Here is a 21,832-nt window from a genome sequence, read left to right as displayed (position 1 = left end):
GAGCTCTGCCCTAGCAGGCTTAGGTCTGACAGACCCTGTAGTTCAGGCCCTGACTGCAGGTGGCCTCAGTTGCGGTCCAGCATTGTCCCCTTGGTAGCCTGCAGCCACTGGATTTGTTATGCTCTGCAGTTCCCTGCTCTCAGCTTTAAACCTGTCTCATCCCACAGACTTGCTGGGTGGTCTCAGATTGCAGGGAGGAAGGAAGCTCACCCTGGCTGTGGTCAGCCCTGCTTGACTTGCGACAGTACTGAGGCACGGGGTCCTGGTTGCTGAGGCCTCTACCCCACTAGCTATCTTCTTCCCCTCAAGTCCTAGTAAGAGAAAGGGAGAGTTTTTCTGTCTAAGTAGTTCATAAAGCAGACAAATCCAGTTTGGATTTGCAAGAGGATAAAATATCTATGAATTGTATAGATGATGTTAATTTTTCTGATACATTGTTGCGTGTATGTTGACATTACATGGCTATCTCAAATTGTACTGTAAGCTAAAAAGTTGAACTTCAGTTATAAGCAGGGAAAGTGGAGCACTACCTGTTTTGTGGCAAGACAGAGGATATCATTTAAAGATCACATTCAAATGATTTCCACACAAGTTTACATTTGGCAGAAATTTAGGACAGCAGCCCTTTTCCATACTGCACAAGAGTAAATGAGTAAATGCATTTGATTTGTGAACTGGATCAATGTATCTAGGAAAGAGACTTTCAAAATGAAAAAAATTATTTGGTCTACATAGGGCGGTTGAAGCCTCAGTCCACTATTTGATACAGATATTTGCACATGTTTGGGAAGTGCCTAATAACAGCGATTACATGTCTTTGCAGGAAATTGGTGTGACATACCTCTTATCACGGATACATCCCTTTGGAGATACACAGCTTTGGCTCTGAAAGAGAACTGTCTTGGGTATGCTACAATTTGAAATGTAATAATGAAATTTAAAGCATTTCATTGCAATAAGTATTTTAATCCTGTGTTCTCCCCAGCACTAAAGACACTCTATGTCTGGGATCTCAATAAATAGAACAAAAGTGTGTAATTTATGGCCTTTGAGACTAGAAAAGAAAATCCCACCACAGAATTCCTACGAATGCCAACCTTGGATTTTATTGTAGAAATGATTCAGCTATCACGTCTGTCTCTAAAAGTGGACAGGACTCCTGTAAACTGAATCAGGGGGAGGAGGGGGAAGCAGAGGTTAAATGATTTGCTAAGAAGCTGTTTGTTAAAAACAATGCATACAGCTTACTCAACACTTACTGTGCCCACCAAAGCAGAATGAGAAGATATAAGACTATTGATAAAGGGAAGGAATCTTGACCAAAGATCCTGTTTTCGAACCTAAAACTAACTTAAACCAGCCTTGAAGTTTGGACTAGGGCCAGGGACATAAAGAGCACGCGCAGGGAAGCAAGGTGAAAAGTTCAGGATGAGGAAGACCCTTTACTTCATCCCGGAGACCCCTGCCCACGACCAGCACAACGCCGATGTAAATGTCTTCAGGGCTCATTATAATACAGGGCGGGGTTAGGTAATGAATATGTATATGCGTATTAGGAAACTTAATTAATACGGAGTTTGTAACCCGATATATACCAAGCTGAACGCAGCTGCCGGCACGTATGACTTTGGAGGAATTATTCCGCATGCGTACTAGCGCCGGAATAAACATACCCACTTTACTACTTATTCCAGTAGTGGAGTCTTTTCCGCATATCAAAACTACTGGATTTTTATCGTTGTGTAATTATCAATTTATCTGTAGTTTTTTTTAATTGACTTGCATTTTGAAAATATAATGGCTAGCTTGTGTTTCTCCGTTTTACACAAGTTAATTTGACAGCTAAGCGTCGGAATCGAATCCGGAGACCTCCTCAAGAACAGTTCACACTGCTGAGGTGCTTCTTTTGCACTTGTGCTGTCTATGCCGTTCATTTCCAAGATGTGGTGTGTGGGAGTGTTGCCCCCGGAGCGCAGCTGGTGGAGCTGGGTAATCAGCGCTCCGCAGCCATTGGCGTCCGTGTGTGCGGCGGGGCGAGCAGGCCTTGCTCCGCAAAATGCGCCGCCGCTGAAGCGCCATCAGCGTCCAGGGACCCGCTGTCGCGTTGCCCCGTTCGCAGTGTCACACCGGGCCTGTCCGACCAGTGCCTCAGGGAACGTGGCAAAGTGGCGGGAGAGGCGAGAGGCCCGGTGGGGAAGTCCGCAGCCCGCCCCGGGGCTCGCCCTGGCGGGGCCCGCTCTGGCGGGGCCGCTCGGCGACCGTCGGTGCCGATGCCGTGGCCAGCAAGGCGCGCGGAGGCAGCACCACGGCGCGAAGCGACGAGCAGCCGCCCCAAGCGCGAACGGCCCTACCCGGACCACGCCGGGCGGGGGCTCTGCCTGAGGTACGGCCGGGACGGGGGGGGCCGCGGGATCTCCGCAGCCATAGCCGCGTCCGCCTTCCCGGGCGGGAGGTGAGGGGACCGAGCGGTTCCGCCGGCTCCGGGCCGTAAGGGCATGTTGCGGTTGCTGCTGTCGGTGCCGCAGAGGGAGCCAGGGACGGGGCACGAGGGCTCCGGTAGCGCCGGCCCGGCTCCGCTTAGCTTCCGTGGCGGTGCCCGCACAGGACTGCGGCGGCGGCGGCGGCCCTATCCCTCCTGCCCGCCCGGGACACGCAGCCGGGCGCGCTGCTGGCTGTGTGCAAGCGCGGTAAACCTGCCGGCACCACAGTGAGGGGGAGACAGCGGCACTTGCTCGGGGTGCTGTGAACGGCAGCGCTCGCAGGAGAGGCGCGACAGATTCGGCATTTTATTTCCACTCAAGAAAGAGGAGGATGGTGATCAGCTGTAGCGTTATTTTTCGGTAACGGTAAGTTAAAGGTACATATTAATTGTCCATATCGGGTTTTCTGAGTCTCTACCTGAATACGTACTAAGGGTGGCCTTTAACTTTAGATTTGAAGAATGCAAAACTCCTCCAAAGCATAGTTCCGGTGTATGTTGTGGGTTAATCCTGGCAGGCAGCTCAGCCCTCACCCTTCCTCTTGCAGTGGGATGGGGATACAATCAGAAGAGCAAACGTGGGAAATCCCATGGGTTTTCCCTGAGATAATTTAAAAGGTAAAGCAAAGCTGTGTGCAAAACAAAATGTGGAATCTATTCATTATGTACCCTTAGAGGCACGTTTCTAGCCATTTCCAGGAAAGCAGGACTTCATCAGGTTTAGTAGTGACTTGGGAAGCCATATGCTGTTGTGTTGCATGTTTTCCCCTTTCTCCTTCTTCCCCCAATTTTGATGGCTCAGCATGGCATCATATGATTTGGAATAGGCCTTTGGTTGGTTTGGTTCAGCAGTCCCAGCTGTGTTCCATGCAAACTTCTTGTGCCACCCAACACCTGGGACGGGAGCCACAGGAGAACCAGAGACAGCCTTGACTCTGCGTAAGTACTGTTCAGGGATAGCTAAACATCAGTGTATTTGAAGCACTTGCTTTGGTCACAAAACACAACACCCTGCTAGCTACTAGGAAGAAAATTAACTCGGTCCCAGCTGAAAGAGTACAGTGGAAAAGACAAAAAATTGAAATAACAGTCTTTTAAATGCCATGCAGGTTTTATTTGCCCAAACTGATTTTTCAAAGGACACAGAGTTTAATTGTTTACAATAGGAGGAGTTTGGCTTAGGGATGTAGAGGAGATTATGATGGAGAAGTTTCTGCCTGTATACAGGAAAGTGTAGGTTTATCAGTTCTACTGGCACAAAGTAAGTATATGGCAACACTGGATATTGGTCTGGCTTACTGTCTTTGTATTTAGAATAGAAATAGCCAGTTTTAATTTTTTTTGAGTAGTATTTTATTAGTGGAAAAATACTGCCTTCAATTTAATCCTTCAAACAATATGCTTCTGACTTTGGATCTTATAAGAGAGGAAGGACACTGGTGTGTCAAAGAACCTTTCTGAAAAAAGTAAGCTATCAAAAGATTAGCAACAGGCGATCAAGATAAAGATGGTAAATTATTGTTAATATTTGGAATTCTTATTTAAGCACCAGTGATCTGTGGTTTTGCTTTTGACAAAAATCATAAACTAAAGGACAGAGAATAACTTTTTTTCAAAAGTACTAAGTTACTGAGGCTGTTTGTTAGTGGGGGGTTTTTAGTTAGACCCTGGATGAACAAGGATTAGGTTGTTTATTGTTCTTGTACTGCTGAAGCTAATACTTCATATTACCGCTTGAAACTCTGCACTCACCTCCTGTCAGTTGCCCTCTATCCTGAGGAGGTGATATTACTGCAATCTGTCAGGGCAGTGGGGAGGAAGAAAGCCTGTTTACAGTTAAGGGGAGTACTGCAAAGTAGCCATTGATACCATTAGCTAAATTTACTATTAAAGTATATCTGCATATTTTGTATCATGTTTACTCGCATATGAATTGGAATTAAAAAATACAAAATCGAAATGAATTGTTACTATAAAAGAAACTCATTTAAATATACTGAAAGCATACTTTTAAAGTTAAAACTTGCCATTTTACCCTCTATATAACTTGCCATTTTATCCTCTCTATAGTGAGGAAATATAAATGTAGTGTTCTTAATTACACTGACTTTATGTATTCTATGACTACATATTTGTGCTGTTAATTTCAGGAGATCAAAATTTATGAGTCGTGTTGGGGAAACCATGAATTTCACTCGCCACATAATTATGTATTTCTTTTCTTTAAGATTTGGTGTTCTGATGTGTCTTGAGGTCTTCATTTTGCTCTTTTTCTTGGCTTCTAGAACTTGCAGTTGTTTCAGCATTCTCTCACAGTTCCTAATCAGAATCTGTATCTACATGATCTAACTAGGCCTATAGCATGTTATGAAAAAAAAAGATTGTCCAAGAAATACAGATATATATTTTTCTAGTTCCTTTGTAAGTACATGTGCAAACTGGGTGTATATCAACGTGCAAGATTAATTTTCAGAAGAAAACTTAAGTAGCCTTAAAAAAATCCATGAAAAACGTTTGTTTTGCTTCAATAACTCCATAATCATTTGTAATTTAAATTAAGTTCTTGCGACACAACTGTGTGCTTTGCTCAAGAGAAGGAAAACTTGTTTTTCTGGTAGGTGTGGCTGCTGTTACTGACATTATAAGAGCAATAGCTATGTGAAATAAAATGTGCCAGGAAGGTATTGTACCAGGTTTTTTTCTCTCAGTATTGTTCTGTATCGAACAATTACTGCATTTACCTTAAAAGTATTTAAGTTTTTATCTGTTTAAAATAAACAAGTAGTAGATTATTTAACAAAATAACTTAGCAAAAAATAAATGGAGGACTGAACAGAACTTCACTCGGCTATCTGCTTTAAAAGGTACTTTTTCCTTTCCAGCGTTCGCTGTTCAAAACATAGTTGAAATGATACATTTTTTTCTTGTTTGTTATTTATTGCTAGCAAAAGCAGAAGAACAGGTAATAAATTGATATTGTTATTTGCTGTTGACATGGTTTGATAACTAAAGAAATTTAGTTTAAAAATATTTATTCTGTAAGACTGAACAATATTTTAAGGCATGAATAGATAAAACCAAGGGGAAGAATGTTAAATGTGACCTACTCTGTGTTGCAGGAATGCTAAAGTATATAACATCCTTGGAATAAGAATGCTTGGGGGAAACCTGTACTTTAGCATGTTTCATAAAAAGATTTAGAAAGTTTGTTTGAGTTGTTTTCAGTCACAAATCTCCAGCTGGAAGTCGTATGACAGTAGCAGACTCTTACTATGTATTTGCAGTTCGGCTCTTAATTTTAAGGACTTCTGAGGAGGACTCTCCATTTCAGAGATGGAAGAGTCAGTGCTTTCTGCTGCTCCTTTTCTGCTTTGTGCCTAGTGTGATGTAGTGGGATTTTTGGTGCCCTTATGACAGTTCTGGTCTGAAAAGCCGTTTCTTGGTAGCTAGCAAAGGCTGCTGTAAATCACATCAGCCCTGGTATATGGGACATTTTAAGGGGTATGTTGTGAATGTGGTTCTCCCTAGTTCACTTTTTCATGAAAGAGCAATTGTGAAAATACCGTACATTATTTTGGAGGCACGGACAATTATTTTTGTCCTGCCTGCTGGAAACATTTTTGTCATCTTGTGCAATTGCAGCAGTTCATTCCATCTCAGCATTTTACCCCACACTGCCTGCTGGCAGTTGGGGGAACTCTCTTCTACCAATCCAGTTTTCTGATCTGACGTGAATTTGATTAATCTGGGACACCCTTTTCCCAAGACTCTCTGTGGTACAAGCAGGCCTTTGAAGAGATTTGCTGTCACTTTTCTGTTTATGGATCATACCTGAATGCCTAAAGATGAATTTGTAGAGAAAACTTTCATCTAGGCTTCACTTGCGGAAGTTAGTGCTTGAGAGTGCCATAAACTCCCACTCAGGCATTAACACTTGCTAGCACAAGTGCTGCTAAAGACTTCAGTCATCCAGGCACTCAGGACTGCCTACCTGTTCCTGCAGCAGCAAGAGTTTTAAGACCTGACCCCCAAACCGTGCCAGGAGCTGAGCCAGCATTAATGCAGTGTGAGGAGGCCCAGATCTCTAGCACGCATTAATATGAGATGACCTTTCCTGCAGTTCCTGCCTTGTGTATGGCTACATAGGGTAGAGCAGCTAACTGAGTTCTGTACCTACATAGATTTCACCTGTCTTCTGCTGGATTGTACGAATTGACCTTCCTCTGTACGTACGGTCTCATTTGTGGTGAACTGCAAGTTAGGGAATTCATAAATTAGTGATTATATCTGGACCATTGTGTGTAGTCCCCAATTAGCATGTTTATTATGAACTTGATTAATTCTATATATATTTAATTTATCTGCCTCTCGCTTGTCTGTGAGAAATCTGGTTGAGGGGATTTTTTTAACGTAATTTGCATACACACTGTGTAGGGGGAATAAAATTTTTGCTTTGCTTTAAGAATTACTGCCTAGTTATTAAATTGGATATTTTAAAATTTGGATTATAGAAAAAGAGAAAATTTCTCCTTGTACTGCTGTATATAGACCTCTGTTATATTCTTGTACAGAACCCTCCATGTACAGAAACTGCTCCGCACAAATAGAGGCATTCAGAGTGTTGCGCACAGTACCGTACGTATCATGAAAGGCATGTTCTGTGACTGGGTTTTCATAAAAGCACAGTAGCTGGGTCTCTGAGTAAGTCGGTGCAAAATGATTGAGACCTACCCCATCTTGTTTGTGAAATTCTTGAGCAATGGTCATGGGTCAGTATTATCTCATACTATGTCTTTTCTTTTCTGCAGATGCGGCAGCATAAAATACAAGGACAAAGAAATTTGCATCCACATTTAGATACGTACAAAATGTTGTGTGCTGGGAAAAAATCTTACTTTGCTGCTGCTGTGTACATTATTACTGTAACTTCAATGCTTGCAGTTTCTTATCTGAGCTTACAGAGACTTTCTCATCAGCCAAAAGTAATTCAAGAAGGCAGAAGATGTCGAGGGAAAATTGCCAATAGCACAATAACAGCATTAAAAGGTAACAAAACTTTTATTATATCCCCATACTTTGATGACAGAGAAAGCAAAGTCACTCGTCTGATTGGGATTGTTCACCATGAAGACGTAAAACAACTGTACTGCTGGTTCTGCTGTCAGCCCAATGGAAGGATATATGTATCAAAAGCAAAAATCGATGTTCACTCAGATAGATTTGGATTCCCTTATGGTGCAGCAGATATAGTTTGTTTGGAACCTGAAAATTGTGATCCAACACATGTATCAATTCATCAGTCTCCACATGGAAATATTGACCAGCTGCCAAGGTTTGAAATTAAAAACCGCAAGGCTGAGACCTTTTCTGTTGACTTCACTGTGTGCGTTTCTGCCATGTTTGGAAACTACAACAATGTCTTGCAGTTTATACAGGGTATGGAAATGTACAAGATTCTTGGAGCACAGAAAGTGGTGATCTATAAGAACAACTGCAGCCATCTGATGGAGAAAGTCTTGAAGTTTTATGTAGAGGAAGGAACTGTTGAAATAATTCCCTGGCCAATAAACTCACACCTCAGGGTTTCTTCTAAATGGCACTTCATGCAAGATGGAACACACATTGGCTACTATGGACAAATCACAGCTCTAAATGACTGTATATACCGTAACATGGAAAGGAGCAAGTTTGTGGTCCTTAATGATGCTGATGAAATAATTCTTCCCCTTAAGCACCCAAACTGGAAAACAATGATGAACAGTCTTCAGGAACAAAACCCAGGGACTAGTGTTTTCCTCTTTGAGAACCATATCTTCCCAGAAACTGTATCTTCTGGCATGTTCAACATTTCATCTTGGAATACTGTGCCAGGTGTTAACATATTACAGCATGTATACAGAGAGCCTGACAGGAAAGATGTGATCAATCCCCGGAAAATGATAGTTGATCCACGAAAGGTGATTCAGACTTCAGTCCATTCTGTCCTACATGCTTATGGGAACAGTGCAAATGTTCCCATGGATGTTGCTCTCATTTATCACTGTCGGAAGGCCCTTCAAGGAGACCTTCCCAGAGAATCCCTCATCAGGGATACAACACTGTGGAGATATAACTCATCATTAATCATGAATGTTAACAAGGTGCTATCTCAAACCATGCTGCAAGCTCAAGAGTGAAACCTTGGTTATAAGGAGGGAAAGTGGAGCACTACCTGTATGGTGGGAAGACAGAGGATATCAATAAAGATCACATTAAATTGATTTCCACATGGAGTTTACATTTTGCTGCAATTATTTGGGCAATCTATAGCAAAGCCATGGATCATTTAATGGTATCAAGGGTTGCAGTATTTCTTCTGGGAAATGTTCAATTTGTTTTCAGTTAAAACAATAATCAAATAATGTGAAACAGTTTTCAGCCTATGTACAAAAAGTACTACGGTCATTAGTATTAAAGGTAGCATTGCTTAATTCTTGCAATTTGTATGTCACGGGGTACCAAATTTGTATGTATCAATTTGAGTAAAGGTAAAGAAGTAATTGAGCACAATCTTCCTTTCACTTGTAAAAAATATTAACCCCTTATGTTCTTGGAAATAGTGTATGTTAAAGATGTGAGGGATTTTAACACTAAACACAGCCATTGGAGTTTTGCTGATAGAAATGTCGTGTTCAGCTGGGCTTTGGAGATATGTAAGTTTGAGAAGAGTGATCCCACCTCTTCTGAATTACTTAAGTGGTAAGTGCCGAGTTGTGTTGGAAAGTTTTAATAGAGGCAAGGGATACAGATTTATCTTAAAGAAAAAGATACTTTTGTGAACTGAAAAGAACCTATTTCAAGGAAGAAAAATAGATGGCCAAAGAACTTTTATGAAACGGTTTTTTTCTTCTGGCAACTTGAAGCCTTGTAGGAAAATGTTTCATGAAATTCAGACACAAGTTGGATTTTAGTCCTTTATGTGATGGGTAAGTTGAATTATGTTGCTTCCTTGGGTAGGTGTAAGGGTACAGAAGCTGCATTTTTTCCAACCTGTGTCTCGCAATAGTGCTAAGTAGTGACTTTTGCTGAAGGGTCAGATGGAAACCAAAGCAAACAAAAAACCCATTTGCTCACTTCCGTTTCAGAGTTTCAGTTTCACAATTTCAGCTTCTGTTTGATAAGCCCCCAGAACTATACGCATTGCATATGTTGTGGCAATATATTAGAACCTTCCTACTGAAGGCAGCGATAGCCTGACACTTTGGTGTCTGACAGAGAAGTGTGTGTGAGAGCAAGTATGCTTTTTAAAATTTCTACACTTGTGTCATGCTTTCATTCCTCTACCTGGTAGTGGCACATACCTGTGCCCTTAAAGAGCTCTGTCGTTAGTGGATTGGTACCATTAGCAGATGTCCAGAGGGAACTTTTACTTTGCTTCCCAGTGACTGCAGCATCTCCCAGTCTGTATCAACAAACTGACAGCTGTATTAGTATCTGAGATGCCTGCTGCTGTCAGTCACACAATCTCGTGTGGCAACAAGTCTGTTTAGAATTTCAGACTCGTTTTGAAGGGGAATCTGGAGGTATCTCCCTGCTTATAGCATGGTGTGCTCAGGACTTCGTGTAGGAAGGCTGGGCAACCTGCTTCAGTCTTAAACTAACCTCACTGTGGAAAATTTCTCTTGTTGCAAGAACCATTTACCATTGTCTTGCTGCATGATGCTGAAATGAGTCTGACTTCATTTCCTGTACAGCTTACTAGGTAGCTGGAGACAGTAGCAGTGCCTCCTCATGCCCTGCCCACCACCTTCTCTTTCCCCACCATTCTTTCTTGGAAGGCTGAGCCTGGGTCTCAGTTTCTCAGCCATCTTGCGCTCCACTTCCTCTCTGTGAACTCTGCATCATCAAGGTCACTAATAAAGTAGTTAACCAAGTTTTCCTGTTTTGCTGACTTGGAAAAAAGGACATTTCTGGCACGCCTCTATTTAGCCTTTCAAAGTTAATGCAGTGCTATATAGGTTGCTCCTTCAGTAGAAGCTGAGTTACTGCACACATCGTAACTATACTGTTAAGAATGATGAGAAGTGGGTTTCAAGGCAAGTTATTGAAAACTTTCTATTTCATGGAAGCTTTCTTCACTTTGGAGTCAGATAACAAAAGCTCGAAGAGCTCATAATTTATGCCCCAGACAGTGCAGTTTGAACTGAGAGTTGTGGATTTGGCTTCCTGTTGATAAAATCCTTGACTACAGGCAACATTTCTCAAAGTAACTAGGTGTGAGTAAAGGTGGGAAAACTGAGTGCTTAAGAGTCTGGCCTTGTATGTAAGAGACTGTTCCACTGTGACTGTAGGGAGCTGCTACAGCATCACTCAAATACTGATTCTTGCATATGAAAACTCCCCTTCATTGGTGTAATTCATACCACATATATTTGGGAATCTTGGCCTTCATTCAGTATTAAGTATGAAATCAGGTCTCCTTTGATAGTGGGAAGAAAAAAATCACACTAACAAGCAGTTAACTTCTGTACATCAAGTCTCCTATGATGAGACCTTTTTCTACTCCTGTGCTTTTCGTCAGACTCTTGATTCCCTCCCCCCCCCCCACCCCGACATGTGGCATTCTGTCATTTGCCCCTGCTTTCCAACTCTAGATGTAGGAAGTACTTTAAATGCATTATATTAACTGCAACTTTTGGAGAAAGTGAATGGCTGGTAGACATCATTTAATGTAAGAAAGTTACCTGCTGTAGAGACTGAACATCACCTTCCCATTCATGTGAACTAAACTACGTTTTAACACAAACTGTAGGAAATAAGGGCTATAAAATACCAATCAAGCTATTCTGAGTTACTATCAGCAAGTATGATGAATATGTCAGAGGTTCCCCAAGATTTATCACGATCGCAGGCTGTATCAGATAGATGAAAAGCTGCATCATTCTTGCTGAGGAGATACTGTATTGACATGTTCCTGAACTTAAAACATCTGGTCCTAGTTAAAGGACTCATTTGATTCTGCTGTTTCAAAGGCTAAGTATTTAAAGCTATCATATGGAAAAACATTTTGAAAAGAAAGATTCTGGAGAGCGAAAGGGTTTGCTATTTTCTCATTTTGGTTAAGCAGCCATGCACTGTAACCAGTATTTGCTGTTACAGGTACAAAAGCCTATGGTTCTAAAACAGTAGCTTCATCTTCTGTTCCAACAACAAAACAAAGGTCAGAAGTCAGGTCAAGCACAACTTGATTTCAGAGTTTAAAGCAGATTTGAATGGTTTAAACATTACAAGCTATACTTCAGAGCCCAAACAGGTATATTTAAACATGAATATAGACAAAAATTTGTGGTGAATACTGTTAGCATGCTGCATTGCATTATGTCCAAAACAACCCATTCCCAAATGCCCAAATAAAAGTAAGTGATTGTGCATTGCATGATGATACCATTGGGTGTGCAACTTTGGTTCATGCAAAGTCTCATTTTATGGACACACTGCTGATAGGCCATATATTCCTGAAGATTTTGTATGTGTGAGCTTTTCAGCCATGTTCTTTCCATAACACCAAATGGATACTATGGTCTGGCATACTGGTGGCAAAAACCAAGCCCGTATCATTTTGGCCATTTAGTCCGTTTAACCAAGACATTTCACCAGCCAAAAAGCTTGAACCTCTCTTTGACTTTCTATATTCTGGTAAAGGCCAGCGGCTTATCAGTTTTTCTGTCCTCAAGTCCATTATATACAGGTATCTGTTGTCAAACAGTAGAGCAAATATCTCTCCAAAGCCCAGCAAGGACACATTTGAGAAGTCTGGAGGTTTGATAACCCTAGAAGACAAGAAAACAGTGTTAGAATCTCCCTTACAATGCAGTCTTGAGCTAATCCTGTATGTCTACAGAAAATGTGTCTAAACTCATCATTCTGAAATAATTTAGAAAGAACTGGATGCAAATCTTTCAAATTAAGCAACTGAACACTTAGCTACAGTTGGGCCTGTGGTTTCAGTTTGGACTTTGTGCATTCAGGACAGACCCATCTGAGCATAAGTAAAGGCTAAGGTTTGAAAGGGATTATTCTGTAGAGCACAAGATAAAAAGAGCCATTTCCACATACACACAAAAGAGCAAATGCACTTGTGTTTTACAGTAAATTTCCATATGGATTTTATGCCTCAATATCTTTAAGAGGAAAAAGCTGTTACTATTCTTTTGGTCACTCTTCTAAAAGGCATAGACATGCCTTCTTGTGATAAGCAGATAAATCATCCAAGACTGGTCCTTAGAATGCTATTTTACCAATGTTTTATGTTAAATTAAGCATGGGGAGAAATCAAACTATTTTTTAGTTCCCCAACACCTTTATGATGTTTTCCCTTAATAAATAAAACTTGGAACAGAAACTGAAGAGTTGAGTCCTCCACAACTGCCTGCACATTTGATCATAGCATTACATAAAGCACAGAACTAAGGCACAAAAATGTGTGGAGATGAAAATCTGCTCTCAGCAGTAAGAGACCATCTTTCTCTTTTGAAAGATGGGAGGGTAAACTAAGAGGTGGAATTACTCAGTTATTGATAAGAAGCACTTCTTCTGGAGTAGATCTTTCAAAGGTAGATACTCCACAAATACTCAGGCTATTTGAATTAAGAGTCTGATAGCGGTTCTAAAATGCATTTTTATCTTTAGTAAGTTACTATCTTTGATGCCACCATTTCTAACTCGTACAGCCTGATTATTTTTGTGGAAATGGAATGCCATCGTGTTTGGTCCCTTATTGCAGTCTGACAGTTTACACTGTCATTCCACAACATTAGCAATAGTGACAGATCACTAGTGCTATAAGGAAAAAGAGTCGTTTTAATTTCTTGTCCCATCAAAGGACCCCCAGAAATGCTTGCCTGGTTCTCGGTATAGCAGTCTCCATGGTAACATTAGCTCTGGGTCACTGCATTTTCACATTCACAACTACAGCACTGCAGTCTGATTTAAGTCTGTACTGAAACGCTTCAGCTTACAGAATGAAAATATGGAAGAGAACTAGCATGTGGCCAGAAACCAAAACAGCAATCAAAAAATTCATATTATCAGATGAGAAATTAGAATTAAACCTCTCAATATGTGTAAAGTAAGAATTTTTATCAAGATTCTTTTGGTCCACATCTACAGGAAGTTACTAAAACTAGTATGATCTATTTCTTATTTATTCAATGAAGACTGAATCCTAAACTGAACAGTTTACCTGAGAATATCATAGCTGGCAAAGTCCCACTGGTATAATCCTAGTGCTGAACTGCACGCTATGTATTTACCATCAAAGTGCAGTCTGGGCTGTAGGGAGATGCTGCGGTCTTCAGAAACAGACAGTGTTCTTAAGCACTTGCAGTTTATTTCCCTTCCAATAGGCCAAATCTACAATTAAGACACAGTTTAAGACCATAGAAAATTCACATTATAAACTGTTACACAAATGAGCAAGCCTCACAGTCTCTTTTTAAGTATCAAGTAAACGTGTGCATGGGTATTTTTCAGAAATATATATCTCTTTCAGGTAGGAACATCGATTCTTCAAGCGACTTGTCTTACAGTATTGGTGCAGCATGTGTTGTTTCTAGCCTAAAAAATCCCAGTGAAAATGGGTACTTTAAAGAATGGAAAAAAAAAAATCAAACCCAAAAAGTCCCCAAAAAACAACAACAAAAAAACCCCAACCAAACAAAAAAACCCCAAACAAAACAAAAAACAAACCCAAAAAAACCACCCACCTGGGACAGAAATGTAATGGTGTTTCAGTTACAAAGCACTTCTACAGCCACAAACTTTCAGCACGCTCCAACCCCAAAGTCCCCAACAGTAACAGTATTTGCAGTTAAGTCCTTCACTGTCAAGTTAGCACAATAAGCATGAACTGAAAGCACTGATTCTTTGCATTACCATTCTTGTAGAGCTATCATTTAAAACTAAATGCTAAGACGACCACTGAAAAATTAGCTTCCAAGGAGTTTCATGTTCTGCACACAGCCTCTAAAGCGGAAATGTGGGAAAACATAAAGCCTTCTATTATTTGTAAACTTCAGCAAAGTACTCAAGCTTTTTATTTCCCAGTGCACAAAAATAATACATGCACGATATATGGTACATACCTTGATTTCATACTTATCTGCACTTAGGAGAATATAATCCCCAGGACTATGCATAAGAGATTTGACTTTGCACTTCTGCAAAACGACCTGTAATTGAAGGATGGTAATGATTTATGTTGATGCTGTTAAGTAAACAAACTTTCATTTGCATTTTTCACTTCACTGACCACCTGCATATTGTACCCATGTATAAAGGCAGTACTTTTAGCAACAGAGGGAAAGCTACAGTTTACACTCTTCTTATTCCTACTACTGACAACGTACTGTATTAATAAGCAAACATATATACTTCACCTGTACAGTCACACCCCCCACCAAGTTCTGAAGTAACCAGAAGAAAAATATTGTTTCATGCTCAGCTTTTTGTTATCAAGATCATTAGATTTTTTTCCATAATTTTTTAAGCAGTATTCTTTCAGAACCAGTTTTTATTCAGTCTTTGAATCAAACAAACACTGCTTCCTTGTATTAGCCCAGCTGCTTTGGAATTCAAATATCTTCAATGGTCTGAAAGGTTTAATTACAGCTTAAATATTTTTTCTGTTGTAATGCTGTTTTGTAGTATTTCCAGATGTTCTTCAGATTCTAAACCTAGCTGCAGGGTCAGGATTAGGAAATCAGAATTTAGAACACATTACAAATTTTGTGCAAGTGAGTGTGTGAGATAATTAGAAATCAATATTCCCACCTTAGTGACCCATTCTGTGTGTCCAGTAAGGGTATTCAGGCACGTTCCTGTTGATAAGGCCCATACTTTCACAGTGAAGTCCGCAGAGCCACTGACCAGAATATCAAGTTCATCATTGTAATCCACACTAAAAACTTCAAGCAAAGACGGAACTAAATAAGGAAAACCAGTCTCTATGTCTCTGTGAGACACTAGTAGCCTCTGTATGGTTTTAGCAGCCCCTAAATTCATATGCTACTACATTTTTAATTGTTGTTCTTGAGCTGTATACATGAATTGTTGCTCTGGATGCCTAAGTTTACATTGCAAAATTATTGGGGTTTTTTTCCCAAATTGAAAGCATGTGTATCCGTGGTTCCTTTATGGCTGGATTATGGTAAAGTGTAACTTAAGCTAGTTCCTATTTCCAGAGTTTTAGTAAGATAATTCCAGCAAGATTAGTACATTCTATAGATACAGGGGGAAAAAAACTACAGCTGAGTTGAGTATATTTTTAAGTACACGACAAAGAATTTAATTATGAGGGGACTGCAAATACATATTCCTAGGTCCTATTTTGCTCTTTGCTGTAAGCTCATGTCCAGTCTGGGAATAGAAAGAATGGCCATGGCCATGTACACCCTGCTACCTAAGGTCTGCACCTCTTTGAGACTTGCAGCTACTGAATAACCACGGCATTTAGTGTTACTTCCACGCAATTGCAAAACACTACATGGCTAAGCTCTGGCATATTCAAGGACAAATTTATATCTGTTCTGGTCACTTCCCCTGTCGAGGGGAACTGACGTGACTCAGGTGACAGAGAACAGAGGCTGAACAAACCAAAAAAGCTCGTGTGCAAAAAGCTAACTTAAATTATATTTTGTTTGATGATGATGTAGTTGACTGGTGAAATTACAATATTAAAAATTTCAACATACCTGCACCAGTATGTCCTCTAAAATGCTGTGTCTTTGCCCCAGAGCTCCATTCCCAACAGGCTACTGTGTTATCAAAAGATCCTGTTACAAGCTTTTGTTCATCAAACTTCACTGCAGCACAAGTGTGTGTCTGGATACCATATATGCACTGACCTGTGCTTACATCCCATAGTTTTGCAGACAAGTCATCTGATCCTACAATATAAAAGAACAGGATAATTGGAAGCAAAGAGTAAATAATATTTCTGATCCTATACTCATCTTTGTTTGTCTTAAATAAAGTATTTTCATGGAATCGCAGAATGGTTATGGTTGGAAGTGACCTCCAGAGGTCAACTCTTCCAACCCCGCTACTCAAACAGGGCCACCTACATGCGGCTGTCTAGGACCATGACCAGACAGCTTTTGAGTGTGACCAAGGATGAATGCTCCACAGTCTCCTTGGGCAACCTGTGCTCAATCACTCTCACCATAAAAATGTGAAAGAATAAATCACTCTCACAGTAAAAAAAGTGTTTTAAAGGAAAACGCCTGTGTTTCAGTTTGTGAAACCTCCTGTTTGACTGCCTCTTGTCCCATCATTGAGCACTGCTGAAAAGAGCCTGGCTACATCTTATATTTGCACCCTCACTTCAGGTATTTCTGTACATTGATAGCATCCTGAGCCCTCTCTTCTTCAGGACAAGAAGTCCCAGCTCTCTCAGCCCTTCTTCATATGAAAGATGCTCCAGTGCCTTCATCATCTTCATGGCCTTTTGCTGGACTCTCCAGTGTGTCCCTGTTTTTACTGAGGAGCCCAAAACTGGACACAGTACTCCACCAGGCCTCACCAGTGCTGAGAAGAGGGACAGGAGCACCCCACTCAACCTGCTGGCAACTCCCCCTACAGCAGCCAAGGATATCACTGGCCTTCTTTGCAGCAAGGGAGAACGTGGCTATGTTCACTTGGTGACCCCTGGGTCCTTTACTGCCAAGCTGCTTTCCAGTTTGGTGGCCCCTACCATATACTGGTGCTGTGGAGTTGATCCACTTCAAGTGCAGGGCTTGGCACTTCCCCTTGTTGACCTTTTTCTCTTTAAATAGTATTTTTAAGCTGTCTGAATGGGAAATACGGCCTAGTTTTAAGTCTCAGCACTACAGCAAAGCCACTTGCTTTCATGTTAATGAAGCTACTATGTATCTGTCCTTCCAGTTTCTTCACACCCTTTTACCACCTTCTGTAGATCCTGGCACTACCTCTCCTGGCACTGACAGCATCTACTGAAACAGATGCATGGAAGTTTCACATGACACATCACTCTCAGGTTTACAGAGCCACTGACTGTACTGCAAGCTTTAGTTTCTTTCAGGAAGGAAAAGGGTCCACCAAATCTAGAAATACAGATGAATACCAGGCCCCGTATCCTGCCACTTCCTTTTCTCAACCTGAAGCTCCTCTTTTTTAAACTGCTAGCTTTGGAGAGCAAAATAAAATCCTGGACTCCTTACACCTGCTTTTTCTCCTGGGGGTTTCAGCACAAAAGTCAAAGTTTTCACAATACTGTTTTCTGTGTATAACATTCACTGCTGAAAGGTAAGTGGAAAGACTAGCTAGAATTTAGTTGTTGGCTTCTAATAAGCATCCTAATGTAACAACAAATGTGCGACTGAAGTCAGCATTCCCAACTTAGTATGTAACATTGTCATTCCAAACAACTGGAAATCCTTGCAACATGCTCTGACAGCAGCTCATTGTAACTCTGTTACTATTCTTTCATACTAAGGCTTCATATATTTTCTGTCTTGAAATCTTGAAGTCTGTCCTCTTCAGGGAGGAAGCTGAAATTATGTGCAAGTCAGACTAATAGCAAGGTTAAATCTACTTTACAGCACTTCATAAAGCACTTATGTTAAGAACTGAAAGTGCTTACAGCCTTGTTTCAAGGAAGAAGATACAACATTTTCTTCCACACTTTGGGAGACTGAAGTTCTCTCATAGCTTTCCTTTTAATTGAAAGCTGTCATCTAAGAGGATAGCTAACATATCTTCTCAAATGGGTTTACTTATAATAACAGCATGATCAAAATCATAGAGCGGTCTGAATTGGAAGGGCCCTTAAAAATCATTTCGTTCCAACTGCCCTGCCATGGGCCGGGACAATGATGCCTGCTGTTACTATTTCTTTATCTAACAAAGAAATTGGTCTCCTTGTGTTCTTATTAAAGTGACCAATGAGTTTATTAGTACACCAGGTCTTCCAGAAATTGAAAAAAAAGATGTAATTTTGAATCATCATCTGTATTCACACTATGAAAATAATTTTTCTGGTAAAAGAAAAGCAAATTGTCATTAATCTTACGAGGGGGAAGAGAAAACAAAGAATTTCAAGACTGCCAAGTTGTCTGTCCTTCCTACCTGTACACAGAAGTCCATCTTTATAGTAAAGTGCATATACTCTGGCACTGTGTCCAATTAAAGAGGATGTCTCAAAGGCTTCATGGTCCTTCAGTTGCTTCATCCTTAAAATAGCTTTTAGGTAAACCTTCTTCCAGTGTAGAGGATCCTGAACAGAGTCATCTATCTGCCAACCCAAATTCTTACATGCAGTCTGCCACACCTCTGTACAGGCACTTATAACCTTGTTCCACTGCTTAGAGACGAGGCAACATGTGAGTAAGGTCTGCGGATCAAGCCATTTTAACAGATAAAAACTAAGTTCCAATGGAAGAAGTTTGAGGAAGTCCCTCTTGAGGAGAATCTCTAGATTATTGGAGAGGTGCCTGAGCTGGACTGCTCCACTCAAGCTAATCAGGTGATCCAGAGTTTCATTTTTCTGCAAGTCCGTCAGAGAAAGAAATGCAATAGAAATGTTATCAAGCCATGCTTCAAAGTCCTTTTTCTCCATAAGGTTATGGAAAAATTTACCTGTGATACATCAAAATACTGTATTAGTTCCGTTCAGAAAATAAGGTAAGAATCACATCTTTATTACTGGTACATCAGTATTCCAAATGGCATGTTAACACATAGATTGAAGTGACCAAATGCATTTTAAAATATTCTTTAGGTTAGACTAAGCATTTGCATGCACCTTGAACTATCATTTGTCCCACACCAGACTTAAAAGTAAATTGTATGTAGCTAGCGAATGTTAGCATTCGTTATGAATGTTAACATATTTCTTGTTTTAGATTAACACTTTCAAATTCTGAGTCCAATAAGGTAAGGGTTAGTTTAAGTTTTAAACCTATTATAGCAAATAAACACTGTCTTAAAGTTTACTCATGGGTTATACTGATAAAAGGAAAAAAACAGAGCACATAAGCAGAGTGATAAGCTAGTTACTAACAGAATTTACTCATATCTTTGTCCTGAACTATTTTAAATATGAAGCAGGTAACTACTTAGTTTTGAAAAACCATATAAAGAGATGTCTGACAAACTGTATTGGAGGATACATTAGTCGTCCTTCTGTTTGGCCCAAGTAAAGGCCTGAGCTTGTGCTGGTCTAGCATCAGTTTTGAAGTGTCTGCACCACTTTGACCTAAATGCATTAAAAAAATCCTGTTGGGTTTTTTTCCCCCCTATTTTCTCAGTTTATTTCCACTGAGACTTAACAGTGAAATTGAATACCACCTCCTGAACTACATCCTGTATGCACTTACACTATCCTGTGACATCTCAAGTTCCTTCAGTGACCTAGGACCACTGATTAACAAGGTAAACAGTTAAAAAATAATATTTATTTATTTTCTCTGGAAGGTCTAATTCATTAGACAACTGTCTGAATTTCATAGCAGCTCCCAAACTGAAAGAATTGAGTTATCTGAGTGGGACTCAATAGTATGTCTATTTCTTTACAGACATTTTACCATCATAGAATAAGATCTTAGAGTACACATCTTAACAGGGCACAGGAGTACCGAAAAGTACAGTCGTCACTATAAAAGGCTGCACATGGCATGCAATTGTTGGTGAAAACCGCAAGAAAGTTCTGGATGTCAAATGCACAGAAGCAGCTACTCCTATCAAGTCCCAAGTTCATTACAGTAACTTTTACTGCAGACAGCACTTACCAGCTTTCCCCAGCACATATGGCAGTGAATATAGCTGCTGTTCAAACAGGCATGTGTTCTCTTTAAAACAAGTAAAAAATTCTAATAGGCCGGCTACGAATAAAAACTCCGTGAGCTCCAAGGCGTTTGTTGTATTCAATACGTGAAGCCAATATTGAAATTAAGCGCTGCTGTGAGGCAGCTGAAGCCGGTGCTCGAGCCTCTTTTCCAGGTGTTACGCAGCCAGCCCCATCCGCTCCCCCCGCCCGCTCCCAGTGCACCTCCGCGCGCAAAAAGCACGGCGAGACTGTAAACTCAGCGCCGCTGCTGCCGATAGCTCCGCATCGCTCACCTCAGGTAGCAGCCCGGCGCCAGCTGTCCGTCGGCGGGCAGCCGCCGCGGCTTGCGCGGACTCCCGGAGCCCAGCACGGCCGGGTGCTTCCCTGCGGCCATCGCTCCCACGGCAGGACCGGCTCACAGCACTTCCGCAGCCCGCGCCACAATCTGCGGGCAGCCACGACAGAAGGGTCACCCTCAAGACAGGACAAGGGCCTCGGGACCGCCCGGCGAGGAAGGTGGGGGAGGGCTGGGCCGAGCCCGCGCCGGGCGAACCGCCGGCACCGGAGAGAAGGCGCTGCCGGATCGCCGCTCTCACGATCAGGCGGCTTCCGGCGCCTCGCAGCGTCATCACTCCCCGCCGCCGCGCTTCCGCCGCTCCCGCCCGCGCCGCTCCCAGCGCCCGGCGCTGCCCGTGGCGAGGCGGCCCGGGACGGGCGTGTCGACGCTTCCCCACAGGCGAGACATGGCTGCTGAGGAGTCCCGCTGCGTGCTGGGTTACGCCACTTCCGACCTGAGGTTTGGCAAGTTCTGTTTGTTAAGAATATTCCTGTAATTATTATGATGAAAAATGCACTAGCGTTTATCATACTGACTTGAAGTCACTTATTTTCTCTTTCCGGTAGAGGTACGATGGTGGTGGAACCATGCACAAATCTAACGTGAAAACTGCGTCCCCCTTACTTGATTCATTTGGACATAATTTACTTCTCCCTACTTAACTTGCATTTACTCTCTTCGCTTTGTAATTGCAGGTTTTCCCCTTGCCTGGGCTCCTGTTCCATGGTTGCTCATATCCGAAATCTTCCTACTTAAAGCGAGAAGCATACCGAGTGCTGCTTGTGTGTTAACGAACTGGGTTATGGCCTGTGTAGGAACCAAAGACTTTCATGGTTTTATGGTAAGCATCATGAATTACTCCTATTTCTTCAGTTCCTGCGTTCTTTTCACCTGGTGTAGTAACTGTAATGGCCATGTGAGCTATCAATATTCATTGTATCTTTTTTTCTAAGACATAAAATAAAATCTATTTTATAAATAAATAAATAAATAAAAATTTCCTTGCTCTACTCTACCTTTTCCTTATGGCGTATGTTACAGTGAAGAAGTGCATGATGAAGCCTGGGTAATGTTAATTTCAGACTGCAGTACTTGACATTTGTGTTGCTGTTATTTCTGGGATGCCTGACCACGGAATTAAGTCTTAATCCCAAAGGGAGATGAATACTTGGCTTTCATTGATTTAAAGTTT

General features: G+C 41.3%; 3 protein-coding genes and 1 long non-coding RNA gene across 18 annotated transcripts in view; 3 read left to right on the top strand and 1 right to left on the bottom strand.

The window, feature by feature from the left end:
• Positions 1–906, top strand: part of RALGPS1 (Ral GEF with PH domain and SH3 binding motif 1) — an 85,789-nt gene extending 84,883 nt beyond the window's left edge. For 7 of the 8 annotated variants that reach the window (XM_039561718.1, XM_039561717.1, XM_039561719.1 and 4 more), the window contains one exon: positions 824–905. In XM_039561718.1, the coding sequence (XP_039417652.1) occupies positions 824–889 (66 nt within the window). In that variant the 3' untranslated portion in view covers positions 890–905. Of the gene's footprint in view, positions 1–823 lie in introns of all 8 variants that reach the window. The other variant, XR_005603253.1, reaches the window with a different exon arrangement.
• Positions 907–2,302: 1,396 nt separating this feature from the next.
• Positions 2,303–10,392, top strand: LOC104688406. 6 transcript variants are annotated; one of them, XM_039561727.1, is made up of 3 exons: positions 2,853–5,343; positions 7,051–7,114; positions 7,288–10,392. In XM_039561727.1, the coding sequence occupies exon 3, from the start codon at positions 7,288–7,290 to the stop codon at positions 8,653–8,655; it is 1,368 nt and encodes a 455-aa protein (XP_039417661.1). In that variant the 5' UTR covers positions 2,853–5,343; positions 7,051–7,114; the 3' UTR covers positions 8,656–10,392. The 6 variants fall into 6 exon arrangements, with proteins under 6 accessions (XP_010396226.2, XP_010396228.2, XP_039417661.1 ...); XM_019284824.2 differs by having other exon boundaries at positions 3,299–3,418; XM_010397924.3 differs by lacking the exons at positions 2,853–5,343; positions 7,051–7,114 and adding an exon at positions 2,303–2,383 and having other exon boundaries at positions 7,288–9,028.
• Positions 10,393–11,168: 776 nt separating this feature from the next.
• FBXW2 (F-box and WD repeat domain containing 2) lies at positions 11,169–20,932 on the bottom strand. 3 transcript variants are annotated; one of them, XM_039561725.1, is made up of 7 exons: positions 20,597–20,932; positions 18,605–19,022; positions 16,210–16,404; positions 15,290–15,423; positions 14,602–14,688; positions 13,771–13,870; positions 11,169–12,288 (listed from the first exon to the last, which is right to left on the bottom strand). In XM_039561725.1, the coding sequence occupies exons 1-7, from the start codon at positions 20,930–20,932 to the stop codon at positions 12,197–12,199; spliced, it is 1,362 nt and encodes a 453-aa protein (XP_039417659.1). In that variant the 3' UTR covers positions 11,169–12,196. The 3 variants fall into 3 exon arrangements, with proteins under 3 accessions (XP_039417659.1, XP_039417658.1, XP_010396224.1); XM_039561724.1 differs by having other exon boundaries at positions 13,701–13,870; positions 20,597–20,931; XM_010397922.3 differs by having other exon boundaries at positions 13,701–13,870; positions 18,605–19,114; positions 20,597–20,916.
• A 16-nt stretch (positions 20,933–20,948) lies between these two features.
• Positions 20,949–21,661, top strand: LOC104688404. The gene is made up of 2 exons (XR_751673.2): positions 20,949–21,099; positions 21,336–21,661. It is a non-coding gene; the product is annotated as an uncharacterized LOC104688404 (long non-coding RNA).
• The last annotated feature ends 171 nt before the right edge of the window (positions 21,662–21,832 follow it).

This window comes from Corvus cornix, chromosome 17 (assembly GCF_000738735.6).
Source record: "Corvus cornix cornix isolate S_Up_H32 chromosome 17, ASM73873v5, whole genome shotgun sequence".
Lineage (NCBI taxonomy): Eukaryota > Metazoa > Chordata > Aves > Passeriformes > Corvidae > Corvus > Corvus cornix.
This window is presented reverse-complemented; position numbering and strand designations above follow the sequence as displayed.

Coding starts and splice junctions, on each gene's coding strand:
- LOC104688406 (XM_010397926.3), top strand. CDS start 7,288: ATGCGGCAGCATAAAATACAAGGACAAAGAAATTTGCATCCACATTTA.
- FBXW2 (XM_010397922.3), bottom strand. CDS start 19,094: ATGGAGAAAAAGGACTTTGAAGCATGGCTTGATAACATTTCTATTGCA. Junction 16,405..18,604: donor AGATGGACTTCTGTGTACAG/GTAGGAAGGACA, acceptor TTTATATTGTAG/GATCAGATGACTTGTCTGCA. Junction 14,689..15,289: donor ACACAGAATGGGTCACTAAG/GTGGGAATATTG, acceptor CTTCAATTACAG/GTCGTTTTGCAGAAGTGCAA.